We start from the raw sequence: 12,089 nt of genomic DNA on the forward strand, positions 1-12,089 counted from the left end.
TTCTACACCCGTAAGACCTTCGTTAATCTTCGGAACACAAGATATTTTTGTTGAAATCCGATGGCTCAGTGAGGCCTGCATAGCCAGCAATGACATTTCCTCTCTCAAGATTCATAAAGGTACTAAAAACATATTTAAATCGGTTCATGTGAGTACAGTGGTTCAATATTAATATTATAAAGTGACGAGAATATTTTTGGCGCGCCAAAAAAACAAAAAAACGAGTTATAAAGTGATGGCCGATTTCAAAACAATGCTTCAGGAAGCTTCGGAGCATAATGAATCAGTGTGTCGAATCTGCAGTTCGGAGCACCAAAGTCACGTGATTTCAGCCGTTGGCAGTTTGACACGCGATCCGAATCATGATTCGATACGCTGATTCATTATGCTCCGAAGCTTCCTGAAGCAGTGTTTTGAAATCAGCCATCACTAAATAAGTCGTTTTTTTTTTTTTTTTTTTTTTTTTTTTTGGTGCACCAAAAATATTCTCCTCGCTTTATATTATTAATATTGAACCACTGTACTCACATGAGCCGATTTAAATATGTTTTTAGTACCTTTATGGATCTCGAGAGAGGAAATGTCATTGTTCCCTATGCAGGCTTCATGGAGCCATTGGATTTCAGCTAAAATATCTTAATTTGTGTTGCGAAGATGAACGAAGGTCTTACGGGTGTGGAACAACATGAGGGTGAGTAATAAATGACAGAATTTTCATTTTTGGTTGAACTAACCCTTTAAATGAGAATTAGAAATGTTGCCTTTGCAACTAACTGAAATAAGATAAAGTTCTAAAATTACTAATACTGAAATAAAAATAAATTAAAGCTAAATAGAAATATTTAAAAAAATAAAAGTGATAAAAGCAAACAAAATTACTAAAAGGTAAACTAATATTAAAATAAAAATGTAAAAATATTAAATACTATAATAGTATCATTCATGAATGAGGGTAGGTAAATAATGACAGTATTTAGATTTAGATTTTAAATGATTAATTTAAAGAGATTTGTAGTTTCAGGATTATATTATGTACTGTATTATGAGATTAGATGCCATCATAAAACAAAAGACCAAAATTCACTTGTGTTTAGTAATGTTCATATTTATAAACTGAGCTTTAGGAACTGTTTCAGTGAGCATTTGGCCTTTTAAATATCTGTTTGTAGTTGTTCAGTCAAGTACTGTGAGGCAATAGGTTATTTAGCACTTTATGCTTGTTAAGTAGTATTAATTACATTTTATTTATGAAGTGCCCTTTAAACATCATAATGGTTGCGGCAGAAGTTGGCACTAGAGGGCAGGAGAGTCACTTGAATGTTTCCACCACATGAAATTAAGTACATGTAATCAGAATATATTACAGGAATATTCCAGGCTATTTACAACTTAATATCTATGGGCAGCATGCTGTCCATTACCACAGAAAAACATTATGATTTGTCACTCAGTTTGTAAAAACAAATAGTGTGATAATTTGCATATTTTAAACCCAATAACCCTATTAGGCTTCCATTTGAATTACATTTTATGAACTGCATTTTGCATTCTTTTTTTACAAACTGAAGAACAAGTTCTGTGGTAATCAGCAGAATTCAACCGATCCAGACATTAAGACGGAATATTTAGAGGCATAACCCAGAATATCCAGCTTTGCACTTTGCCACAGTAGATCTTTCGGTAACACATGAGCTCAGTATATCATTTATGCAAAGCTTGTGTTGTGTTAAACTGTTGATAATTGTGGCCATGTCTATGCCTGTGCTGTGTCATATGTGTCAGTGTCTGTCCTGCATAGACTAATTGGCTGATGGTGATCAGTGGAGGCGGAGCAGTTGATTTTTAAACCAATTATGCGGTGACCCAGACCCCACCCCACAATCCCGCCCTTTACCCACCCACCCACCCACCCCTCTTTTCTCAGGCTGTCTCAGCCACTAACACTAACTTGCATGTGTAACTCTACCTTACTGCCTGCTTAACACCTCTAAACCCCTCTAGTTAACACGGGATTCCAGTCCCCCCTGATTCCTCACTTTTGATTATGGAGATGGGCTGTAATACTTCTCAATATGATTTCTGCTTTGACATTTCTAAAAATGATGATCAGCTAATTAGTTTGGTAAACAAATGATTTGAATTGGTTTGCATTTAAGACTAGTGTGTGTCTGTGAGTATGTTTGTGTATTTTGATTTGTGAATATTTTGAATCGGTGTTCCTGTAGTAGTTACAGATTATAATTAATTTCTGGGTGCTAAATGTGGATGCGAGAGTGCGAGAGAGTGAATATGATGTGCTGTACTGTAATAATTACATCATTTATGTTTGATTTCTTTGTGTGTTTATTTCAAGCCGAGGTTTGTCTCCTCACATCTGTTTGTGTGTGTCAGGTATGAGTCAGCAGTCGGATGGCGGGTTCGGTGGTGCCGCCACCCCTCAGAGCCCCCTCATGTCTCCCAGGTTGGGCCACGCCCAGAGTCCCATGATGCAACAGGCCCAGGGCAACACTTCTTTCCAGTCCTCCCCTGACATGAATGGCTGGACACAGGGCAACATGAATGCCAACAGGTGCAGCTTTATCACATGACATTCACTCACTCTCACACCTCAGTTTAACCCTTTTTGCTTGTGAAGTATGTTGACATATTTGTGATATTTATTGATTTTTATATACTATATAAATACACTACTAATCAAAAGTATGATTTTAGCAAAATTATTTTTTAAAGAAATGATTCAGCAAAAAATGCATTAAATTGATCAAAAGTGACCATCCATAAGTACATTTATAATGTTAAACAATATTTTAATTTCTTATAAATGCTGTTCTTTGAACTTTCTATTCATCAAAGAATCCTCAAAAAAAAAGAATCATGGTTTCCACAAAAATATTAAGCAGTTGTCAACACTTATGATAATGAGAAATGTTTTCAACATTTCATCATAATAACGAAATCATCATATTAGAATGATTTCTGAAGGATCATGTGACCCTAAAGAGTAATGATGCTGAAAATTCAGCTTTGCATCACAAGAATAAATTATATTTTAAAATATATTCAAATAGAAAACAGTTCATTTCAACTGTAATAATATTTCACGATATCACTGTTTTTAACCGTATTTTTGATCAAATAAATGCAGCTTTGGTGAGCAATGAAATTTGTTTACATTTTTCAATTATTAATTGAACTTTTTAGCCTCGTTTCCATCTAAATTACCCGGAACAATTTGTCCCAGGAACTTTTTTCCCCCAAGACCAGTTGTTGTCTGCGTTTCCATCGCAGTCTAAAGTACCACGAAGATTAAGTCCGGTGAAGTAGGACTGCGTGCGAATCCAGTTCCCGTTGGATTTCGTCCTCCGCATATAAGCTTAATAAAGCCTGAACCTCGTCGTCGGCCCATCGGCTGTATTTTTTAAACTCCACTCCAAATAAAATGCTACGTGGAGTCAACTAATCAAAATGCTGCGTGAACTCAACCAATCAGCATGTTCAGCATCCAAGTCCCACCCCCGAAAGTTCTACCTCATGAGCAGGGGAGGGGAGAATTTGTACCCGGAATTTTATTTAGACCCTGGTTCCTGCGGTCGAAACACACCGAGTACCACCCCGAAGTCCTTAGTTCCTGGGGAAAGTTCCTGTGGTGGAAACGGGGCTTTTGTCTTAGGAAGACAATTAGGTAGGAAACATTTTACCACCTAAAAGGCCTTAAACCTTTATGTGCTTCCCTCCACAGTATGTTCACTCAGCAGTCGCCACCTCAGTTTGGCCAGCAGGCCAATAACAACATGTACAACGGTAACGGCATGAACCTCAATGTGCCCATGGCCACCAACTCAAGCAACATGGGCCAAATGGGCAACCAGATGAGCATGAGCTCTATAAACTCTGGACCTGGGGGCAGCATGGCCAACATGGGCCCTGAACAGGTTAGACACAGAGTCATGATGTGACACCTTCGTCTATAAAACGTGTGAATGCTTATTGCCTATTGGGAACCCATTCAAGCTCCGCTCTTCCCAACAATCAACTAAGCTACTTTTAAACCCCATCTTTTGAGTGAAACTACTTTGCAGTGCTTGTCAAACTCTCAAAGTTTTCATCGCTAATGAAGCACATTTAAACTCCTCAATGTTCCAGCCAGGAGTTTAGTAAAAGCGTTACACTGTAGATTTATTGGATGCATTTATTTACTCAAACCATTAGACATAGAATGTCTAATGGTCAGATTTTAAGTGTCTGAGGTCACCAAATAGCGTAGTTGACTCTGCAACTAGCTCGTTAATAATTTAATCTAATTATCCTGGGTAATTTTGCAGAAGAGAGAGGGATGATGCAGAACTAGACATAATAGGACAGTGATGTGATTAGTCGCTGGCAATTAGTGCCCGTTTGAGGTGGATAAAGAGATCATATATGCAGACATGACAGACTCTGAGTGCTAAATATCAGACATGACGTTTATAAGTCAGCTAGGATTTGACCACACATTCCTGCACTCCCTGAACTCCATCTAACCAAATCTTAGTGTCAGATTATAACATTAGCAACACTGTCAACATTACTGTGGTTTAATCATGTAAATAAAAGCTAAATAAATCATGTAAATAAAAGCTAAATAAAGTTTTCAATGTACTTTTTTTTTTTTACTGTGTATACATATGTTTTATATATACAAATATATACAATATTGTTCAAAAGTTTGGGATCAGTAAGATTTTTTTTAAATAAATTAATACTTTTATTCAGCAAGGATGCATTAAATTGAGCAAAAGTCATGACATTTATAATGTTAAAAAGGATTTATATTTCAAAGAAAGGCTGTTCTTTTGAACCTTCTATTCATCAAACAATCCTGAAAAAATCATATTTCACAATGTAACTTATTACTGTAATTTTTATCAAATAAATGCAGCCTTGGTGAATGTCTTTATTTCTTTTTTCATTAAAGAAGACATTAAAAAAAAAATCTTACTGACCCCATACATTTGAATCCTTCAATATGTTTTCCTTTAAAATAGTTCTTTAATATGTTTTCTTAAGTGATGCACTCTTGCTAGTTATGTAGTAAAAAAATGGATGCTTTACACAGTCCGCTGCAGCTTTTAAGCTTCATTAAATAGTATGAATATTTAACCAAGTTGCATCAGTTTGATCGTGTGCACTTGGTGTTGTTATAAGTCCACAGGCCGTTAAAATCTCAGTCCGCTGATTTATTCCCAAGATGTGTGTATAGTCAGTAGTCTTTTAATAATTTAGCATTTTGCCATTAGTGGAGGTTTAATGAATTATTGCTCTCTGTTTCTTAGCTGTAATTATCTCTTCATGGCAACACAAAGTTTGGCATTACAACACATTTTAGTGAGGGGTACATGAAACTGGGTCACAAGAGCTTTTAAAAAGTACTTTACCTGACATGATTTATTACAGTGTATCTTTTGCAAAATAACATCCCCCTCATAAAAGCATATTCTCATATATTTTGTGTATATATTTTTAAAAATGTATTATTTTAAAAATGACTCTTTAATATGATTCTAGTGAATTGAATGCGCTTCCCACCAAGTCACAGGTTTTATGACCTGTGCTTCGCAATCCACTGGATTGTAACTGCTATTTGTAGACAGTCAGTTTTGTCTCATTTATAAAATTCATATTTTTTCTCAGACTAAACGCAGTAAGTAAAATATGAAAAACCACTTTGACAGTGAAGCGCGTTTACATGCACATCTTTAAGCCAAGTAGGCTATGTTTAACTCTTTCCCCACCAGCGTGTTTTTAAAAAGTTACCAAAAAAAGGTTTTTTTTAAGATTTATTTTTGCCTTTATTATGATAGGACCATTAACAGACAGGAAGCGAAATGGGAGAGAAAGATGGGGACGGGATCGGGAAAGGTCCATGAGCTGGGACTCGAACTGGGGTCGCCCAAAGCGCAACGGTGCTGCCCACAAGGCTACTGTCACCGACTACCGCTGCCAACATTTTTGATAATTTTCACAAATCTTTCATGGCCCCCAGAATATTCTGTTGTATAAATATCTGAACATGCAATATATCAAAAGAAAGAACAGAGCCTCAAAACATTTTGAACAAAAAGCTGAGAAAATCAAAGACTACAACATGCATAAGCAATCGCTTGTTTCTGCTTCTTTTTTTCCTGAGTTTTGATCTGAAGATTCTGTACTCTTTCAGAAGATGCATAATAGCGCCCCCTACCATATAACAATGAGAATGTGGATTGCGGGAAAATTTCGTCAATAAGCTGATAGTGCATGTTGTCATGTAAATGCGTTAACATGTTTTCTTTTACCGGTGTAAGGTCGTAAACGGCTCAAGCATAAACCGATCAATACAGCTAAATGTTTTGCCCCTTAGCCCTATTTCACCTGGTTTCACCTGCATTAAAGGGATAGTTCACCCAAAAATGAAAATTCTGTCATTTACTCACCCTCAAGTTGTTCCAAACCTGTATGAATTTCTTTCTTCTGCTGAACACAAAAGAAGGTATTTTGAAAAATACAGGTAACCAAACAGTTGATGTTCCCTATAAACTGTTTAAAAGTAAAGAAAGGTTTGGAACAACTTAAGAGTGCGTTCTGTCATCTTATTGAAGTGCGCATGTGTGGTATGTAACAGGACAGCGTCCTTATTGCGATTTAAGCACATCCAGACAAACTCCGATTCTTTCTTCACCCAAGAAATTGTAAAAATGTTTTCTCATAGAAGTGGTACAGTCAAAATACTGATTTTTTTTTTAATAAAGTCTTATAAATGCAGTTTACTTGCGTTGCCAGGTTATTGGTTTGCATGTAAACCGGGCAACAGTTTAATTCAATTAGCTGATTTTTAGGACATTATCAGCATATATCAGTATATATCAGTGTGTATGTTAATGTGCTCAGTGACAACAACCACATATTTAAGAACAGATATGCAGTGAACACCACATGACGCATAACTTAAAGCATACACAACAACACCACTAAACTAGCCAGCAAACAACAAAACAGTAGTTCACATGATTAATTCATACCATGATGCATGCTGTAGGAACTGTAGTCTTGACTCCAGCACTGCAGACATCACTATAGAGTGCTGCAGGGTTGACATTTCTGTAGGCCAAAACCCAGAAACGTGTTAGCATTTTAGCACTTCCAGTTCCATTGTCCTGAAGTCGATGGGTTTTTTTAATGGGATTTTGGTTTAAAGCCTGAAATAAGCTATATGGTGAACACAAGCTCAAGATATTTTCACCTTGTATTCTACGACATAAAATACCCCACTCAGGATTTTACTCATTTTTAATTTTTGAACTGTCATTTTTGTTTATATTTGCGCTCTAGAAAACTATTCTAACTCAAACTTTCAGGGAAAATGTTTAATTTTTATTAAAGACTAAAAGAGTTGTCAGAAGCTTGGTGGTGGTGACGTTGAAGTCGAACGACTAGTTCCGTTGACAGCATAAGATTAGCTTTTTATTTCTGCCAATTGCATTTAGGCTTTAAACTTCATGTGTTAATTTGTGAAAATTATCTTGATGGACAAAATGTGTAAGTATCAGACAGGTTTGTTTGATCATAGAGCTTATCATTCAAAAAATCCTATTGGGTTTTTGTCGAGGGAACCAGGGTGATGCTAACTTCCGGGTTGGCCTACAAAAATACATCATCTTTTGCAGCACTCTATAGAGCAGCTCAGAGATGACGCGTTTTTGTAGACCAACCCAGAAGTTAGCGGCGCACAGGTTCCCTCGATCGAAAGCCTGTGCATTTTTCTCATAGACTTTTGGAAAAACGCAAAAAATAAGCTCTGTGTTTAACAAAGGGTTATGACACTTACACGTTGTGTCTATCAAGATAACCTTAACATACATTTTGAAGCCTAAATAAAGTCGTCAGATATAAAAAGCTAACAGTAGGCTATAAACGGACTACAGCACACCATGGTCGCGGATCAACGTCACCAACACCAAGCTTCCTCAAACTTTATCTAAAAACATGCTCGCTGATTATGATCTGCGCTGTGTATGAATACTTATCCACTTTTTTATGAGAAATGCTGTCCAAATATCCTGTTTGTCATGATGACATCTAAAGTCCCCGCCAAAGGAAGCAACTTGTTTGCTACCGCCGTTTTTAAGACACAGTAAAGGTTTAAAAAATCACAAGCGGGTTATAACTGGTGTGTTTTGTGTCATAGATCAAAACGTGAAAATATTTAGAGGCTTTGTTAACCACAGACCTTATTTCAGGCAATTTAGCAAAAACCCATTCAAAAACCCCATAGACTTTAGGGCGATGAAACCGGTAGGCCTTAAAATGCTAACTCGCTTTCGTGTTTTGCGTACAAAAACGTCATCCCTGAGGTACTCTATTACCTATTAAGACATATTAAACAAGTTATTTACAACTTTATTATTGTTAATGAATGATTTCTGTGAAAAATGCAAGTTCCTTTTTGTTTTTCATTTTATGAATGTTCACTGTCAAGTCTAAGACCCAGTTTTCTCTCTCTCTCTCTCTCTCTCTCATTTCCACAGCAGAAGTATTGTTGACACGGGGCAGATGACATCACAATGCAGTAAATCGAGTTTAATGAAGATGTTTCATGAGTGATTTTCAGCTGCAGCGTGATCAAGGAGAGTTTGGAGTGATGCTGTGCTATTTAAGCTGCTATCGGGGCCGTACGGGTCTTTAGAGAGCCTGTCTACTGCCCCCTACTGGACATCTCTAGAGGATGCATCAGGGGTACTGGAGCTCGGAGGGGACGGACACACTCTCCCTCACTCTCTCTCAAACACACACACAAACACACACGGACACTTTGATCTTCTGGACCTAGAGCCCCCCCTCCCACCCCCTCAGTCGAGCACGGCCTTCTGTCTCGTACTTACACCGTAAAGCCCTTTCCGTCAGTCTGCTCCGTTGCATTCACCGTAGTGTGACTTAGGTCTCCCCTGAAAAGACTCAGTGGCATCGGAATCCTTGTCTCCCATGAATGTATTCCTCCCCTCTCTTTTTCTCTGTCTTTCTTCTCGTTTCTTCCTCTGGCTCTTCTTAAGAAGACCTTCTTTTGCCCAACCATCTTTCTCTCTGACTCCTTTCCAATCTGACGTTCCAAAACAGGCAAGAATACTGCATTTGAAATGCACGCTCAAATTTCAGCCACTTTGCCTTTTTGTTTTCTTTTTGTTTCAGAGTGCAAATAAAGATAGAATGATGTTGAAATGGCATCTTCATAGATTATGAGAATCCAGATGATGGTTTGTAAAATTAGCTTCATTTAGTCAAGAGGTTTATTGTGTATTAAATTAAGTTTTATTCTAATGTATAGTTTCTTTTTTTAAAATAAAAGTGTAGATTTCTTTACGAACCATCAGTTAGAAAGAGGAAAATCACTCGAGTGCATATTCGAAATGCCTCAGCAGAAGAAAAAGTTCAACATACCTATGGATTTTATTTTCCTCGGTCCAGTAGTTTCAGAGAGAAGGTGATTTTGTTGTGGTTAGTCAAATGAAATGCTGGTAGATTGTAAATACCAATTCTGGGGGTGGGGGGGAATCTGTTTCGTATTATATTTAATTTCCCCCCCCAATATATTTCCCCTTCCTTCCTCCCCTCAAAGTCCAGTCTTAACGGTTTCTGGAACGAGGGCGGAGTTTCTCGCGCCACGCGTGTTCGTTTGGCGGGAAGATGAGGATGTGCTGATTCCTGTGGTACTAAGGAGAGGGAGCTGGGGTGCGGTGGCTCTTCTTTCCTGGGTGGGGGTCTGGGAGGGTGCTGTGTGTACAGTGTACAGATACTCGCTTGCTTCTAAGCCTTTAGCCGGGAGCCCCACCGGAGGAACCCAACACAGCCATAAACTCAACACTGAAGCGTGCTTTCTTTGTTGTGTGGAGTGACGTGCTTCATGCCAGATGCTAATAGGTACAAGCAGTGTGTGTAAGAAAAGACAACAAGCAATAACTATTACTTGAGGTTTTCTTTTGTTTTCTTTTGTAATTTTTGTACAGGACTTTTCAGGAGACACATTTTTGCTCCCCGATTAAAACTCAGTATTAAAGACAGATTTTTTTTATTGTGGTTTCTATTTTGAGAAAAAAACAAAAACGAGATGTCCAAATCTACTTGTTCCTCAGTGAAAGCAGGTTTTAGTTCTGGTGTAGCCAAAAAAAATGAATGAAGCATTGATGTTTTACGTGGCTATTCCTACATTCACACATTGTTCGCCGTCTCCAAAACATCCGGATCAACGGTTCAGATTTGGATCAACGGTCACTACAAACACGTAAACTATTAATGTTCGCAATACAGTCCTTGTTTTCTAGCCTATTTGAGGACGAAGCCAAATTTCCTTGCCTTTTGAATTGATAGACTTACACAGACATACCACTTTCATTTTGTTTTCGTCTCATGTCTGCACACAGCTTGTATCGGGGTTAGATTGTCAGCCTTTAGCTTTCGCTGAAAATATCGCCATGTCATCTGTGTTTAAGCTGGTGTGTTTAAAAAAAAAAAAAAAGAAGAAGTACTAGGCCTACATGTTTTTAAGTATATACTGTATGTACCAGCAGCAACTGAAGTTTGCGACGACCAGCTCTGTCATTATTCGCTGAAGGTGCCGTGGTTGTGTACGAATATACCTGGTGTTTTGGTATAGCTTTAGCTTTTCCTTTTGAACACTGTAAATACAAGTTTGATTTCACATTGTTTGGGGTGAAGCGTCACTCTGCCCACCATTCAAAACCTTCTGTATCCTTTGAGAAACACCTGCATTCTCGTGTGGGATATTTAATAATCGATTTCAATAAACCCGCTAGCATTTGTCGACTAAAACGAGTACTTATTTATTCCAAGGTTTTTTTTTTATCACAATTTCGATGAATGTTGGATGCCTTGAACAAGGACTGACATCCATACGCATCTATAGCTACTATCATATTGGAGAAAAGCCAGTTTTGAGGTCGCACATGTACCACTACCCTCTGCAAAGTCCAAAGATTGTCAAGATTTTGAAATAAATATAAGCCATGATGTGAAGGTGGTGCAGAGTTTTCTAGACTTTTTATCAGTGCTAGTGCAAAAGAGCCATTTGTCCTAAAATAAAGAAGTAAATCAATGGAGTTGTAACGGCTATTGAATTTCCTAAAAATGAGTTGTCTTTACCTTACCTTTTGATTTTTCTTTTCTGAGACTTTAAATGTGTTTTGTATAGTCTGCCAATTTCTTAGAGCTAAATGCAACAACCTTGAAATGCTATAACTTAGCATATTGCCTTAGATCTGTTTTACTGTCTTGTATATTACAAAAGTTGTCTGTATTATATTTGTATAGCGAATCATTGACAGGATCGACCCAGTTCATCACTGCTCATCAATGGATACGTACAGAACTCTCTCTCTGTTTCTCCCTCACTATCCTCCAGTCTCGATATTGCTCATTTTCCATGTTTTGTTTGTGATCAGTTGTGGGTTTTATTCTTTTGTACAGTCCTGATTTTACCCTCTCAGTTATGTGTGAGAATGAAGATGATGCAATGGGAAATCGAAGCAATATGTAATTTATAAGGACTTTTTGGAGAAAGCTTACAGTGTTGCGCTCCTGAGATGTATTTTTTCCCCCAGTTGTGGTCACATAAACACCTCTGTTCATCCGCATCGATGTGTGTAATCTTAGTGTGAGCCTTTTATGCAAAGTTAGATATACCGAGAGAAATTTAAATACAGTTATGCAAGTTGTCGACTAATATGGCTTTGCTGATGCTATTTGATGTTGAATCAAATTGAATTGTAAATAAAGAATTCTGTTATTGCAACATTTATAATCATCTCATGGCTTATGTTTTCCGTTTTACAGAGGAAATGATGCACAGATATCTTTGTAAAAGCTCTTGAAACGTTGGAAAGACTTATTTTGGCAACCTGTTAATGCCACAAAACGTATTTATTCCTATATATATATAAAAAAATGCATTATAAAACCTAAAGACAAAATAAGAGTGAATGATGTCTTATTTAATATAGAGAATATCAGAAAAGACCATTACTAACACCTCTTTCTGTTAGATAATATGGATATTTTTTTAA

The 12,089-nt window shown here is 37.3% G+C and overlaps 1 protein-coding gene across 4 annotated transcripts in view; it reads left to right on the forward strand.

The window, feature by feature from the left end:
* ncoa2 (nuclear receptor coactivator 2) overlaps positions 1–11,824 on the forward strand; it is a 128,910-nt gene extending 117,086 nt beyond the window's left edge. For 3 of the 4 annotated variants that reach the window (XM_048174183.1, XM_048174182.1, XM_048174185.1), the window contains exons 20-22: positions 2,392–2,569; positions 3,740–3,932; positions 8,544–11,824. In XM_048174183.1, the coding sequence (XP_048030140.1) occupies positions 2,392–2,569; positions 3,740–3,932; positions 8,544–8,558 (386 nt within the window). In that variant the 3' untranslated portion in view covers positions 8,559–11,824. The remainder of the gene's footprint in view (positions 1–2,391; positions 2,570–3,739; positions 3,933–8,543) is intronic. The other variant, XM_048174184.1, reaches the window with a different exon arrangement.
* Positions 11,825–12,089: the final 265 nt, after the last annotated feature.

The sequence above is a fragment of the Megalobrama amblycephala genome, linkage group LG22 (assembly GCF_018812025.1).
Source record: "Megalobrama amblycephala isolate DHTTF-2021 linkage group LG22, ASM1881202v1, whole genome shotgun sequence".
Lineage (NCBI taxonomy): Eukaryota > Metazoa > Chordata > Actinopteri > Cypriniformes > Xenocyprididae > Megalobrama > Megalobrama amblycephala.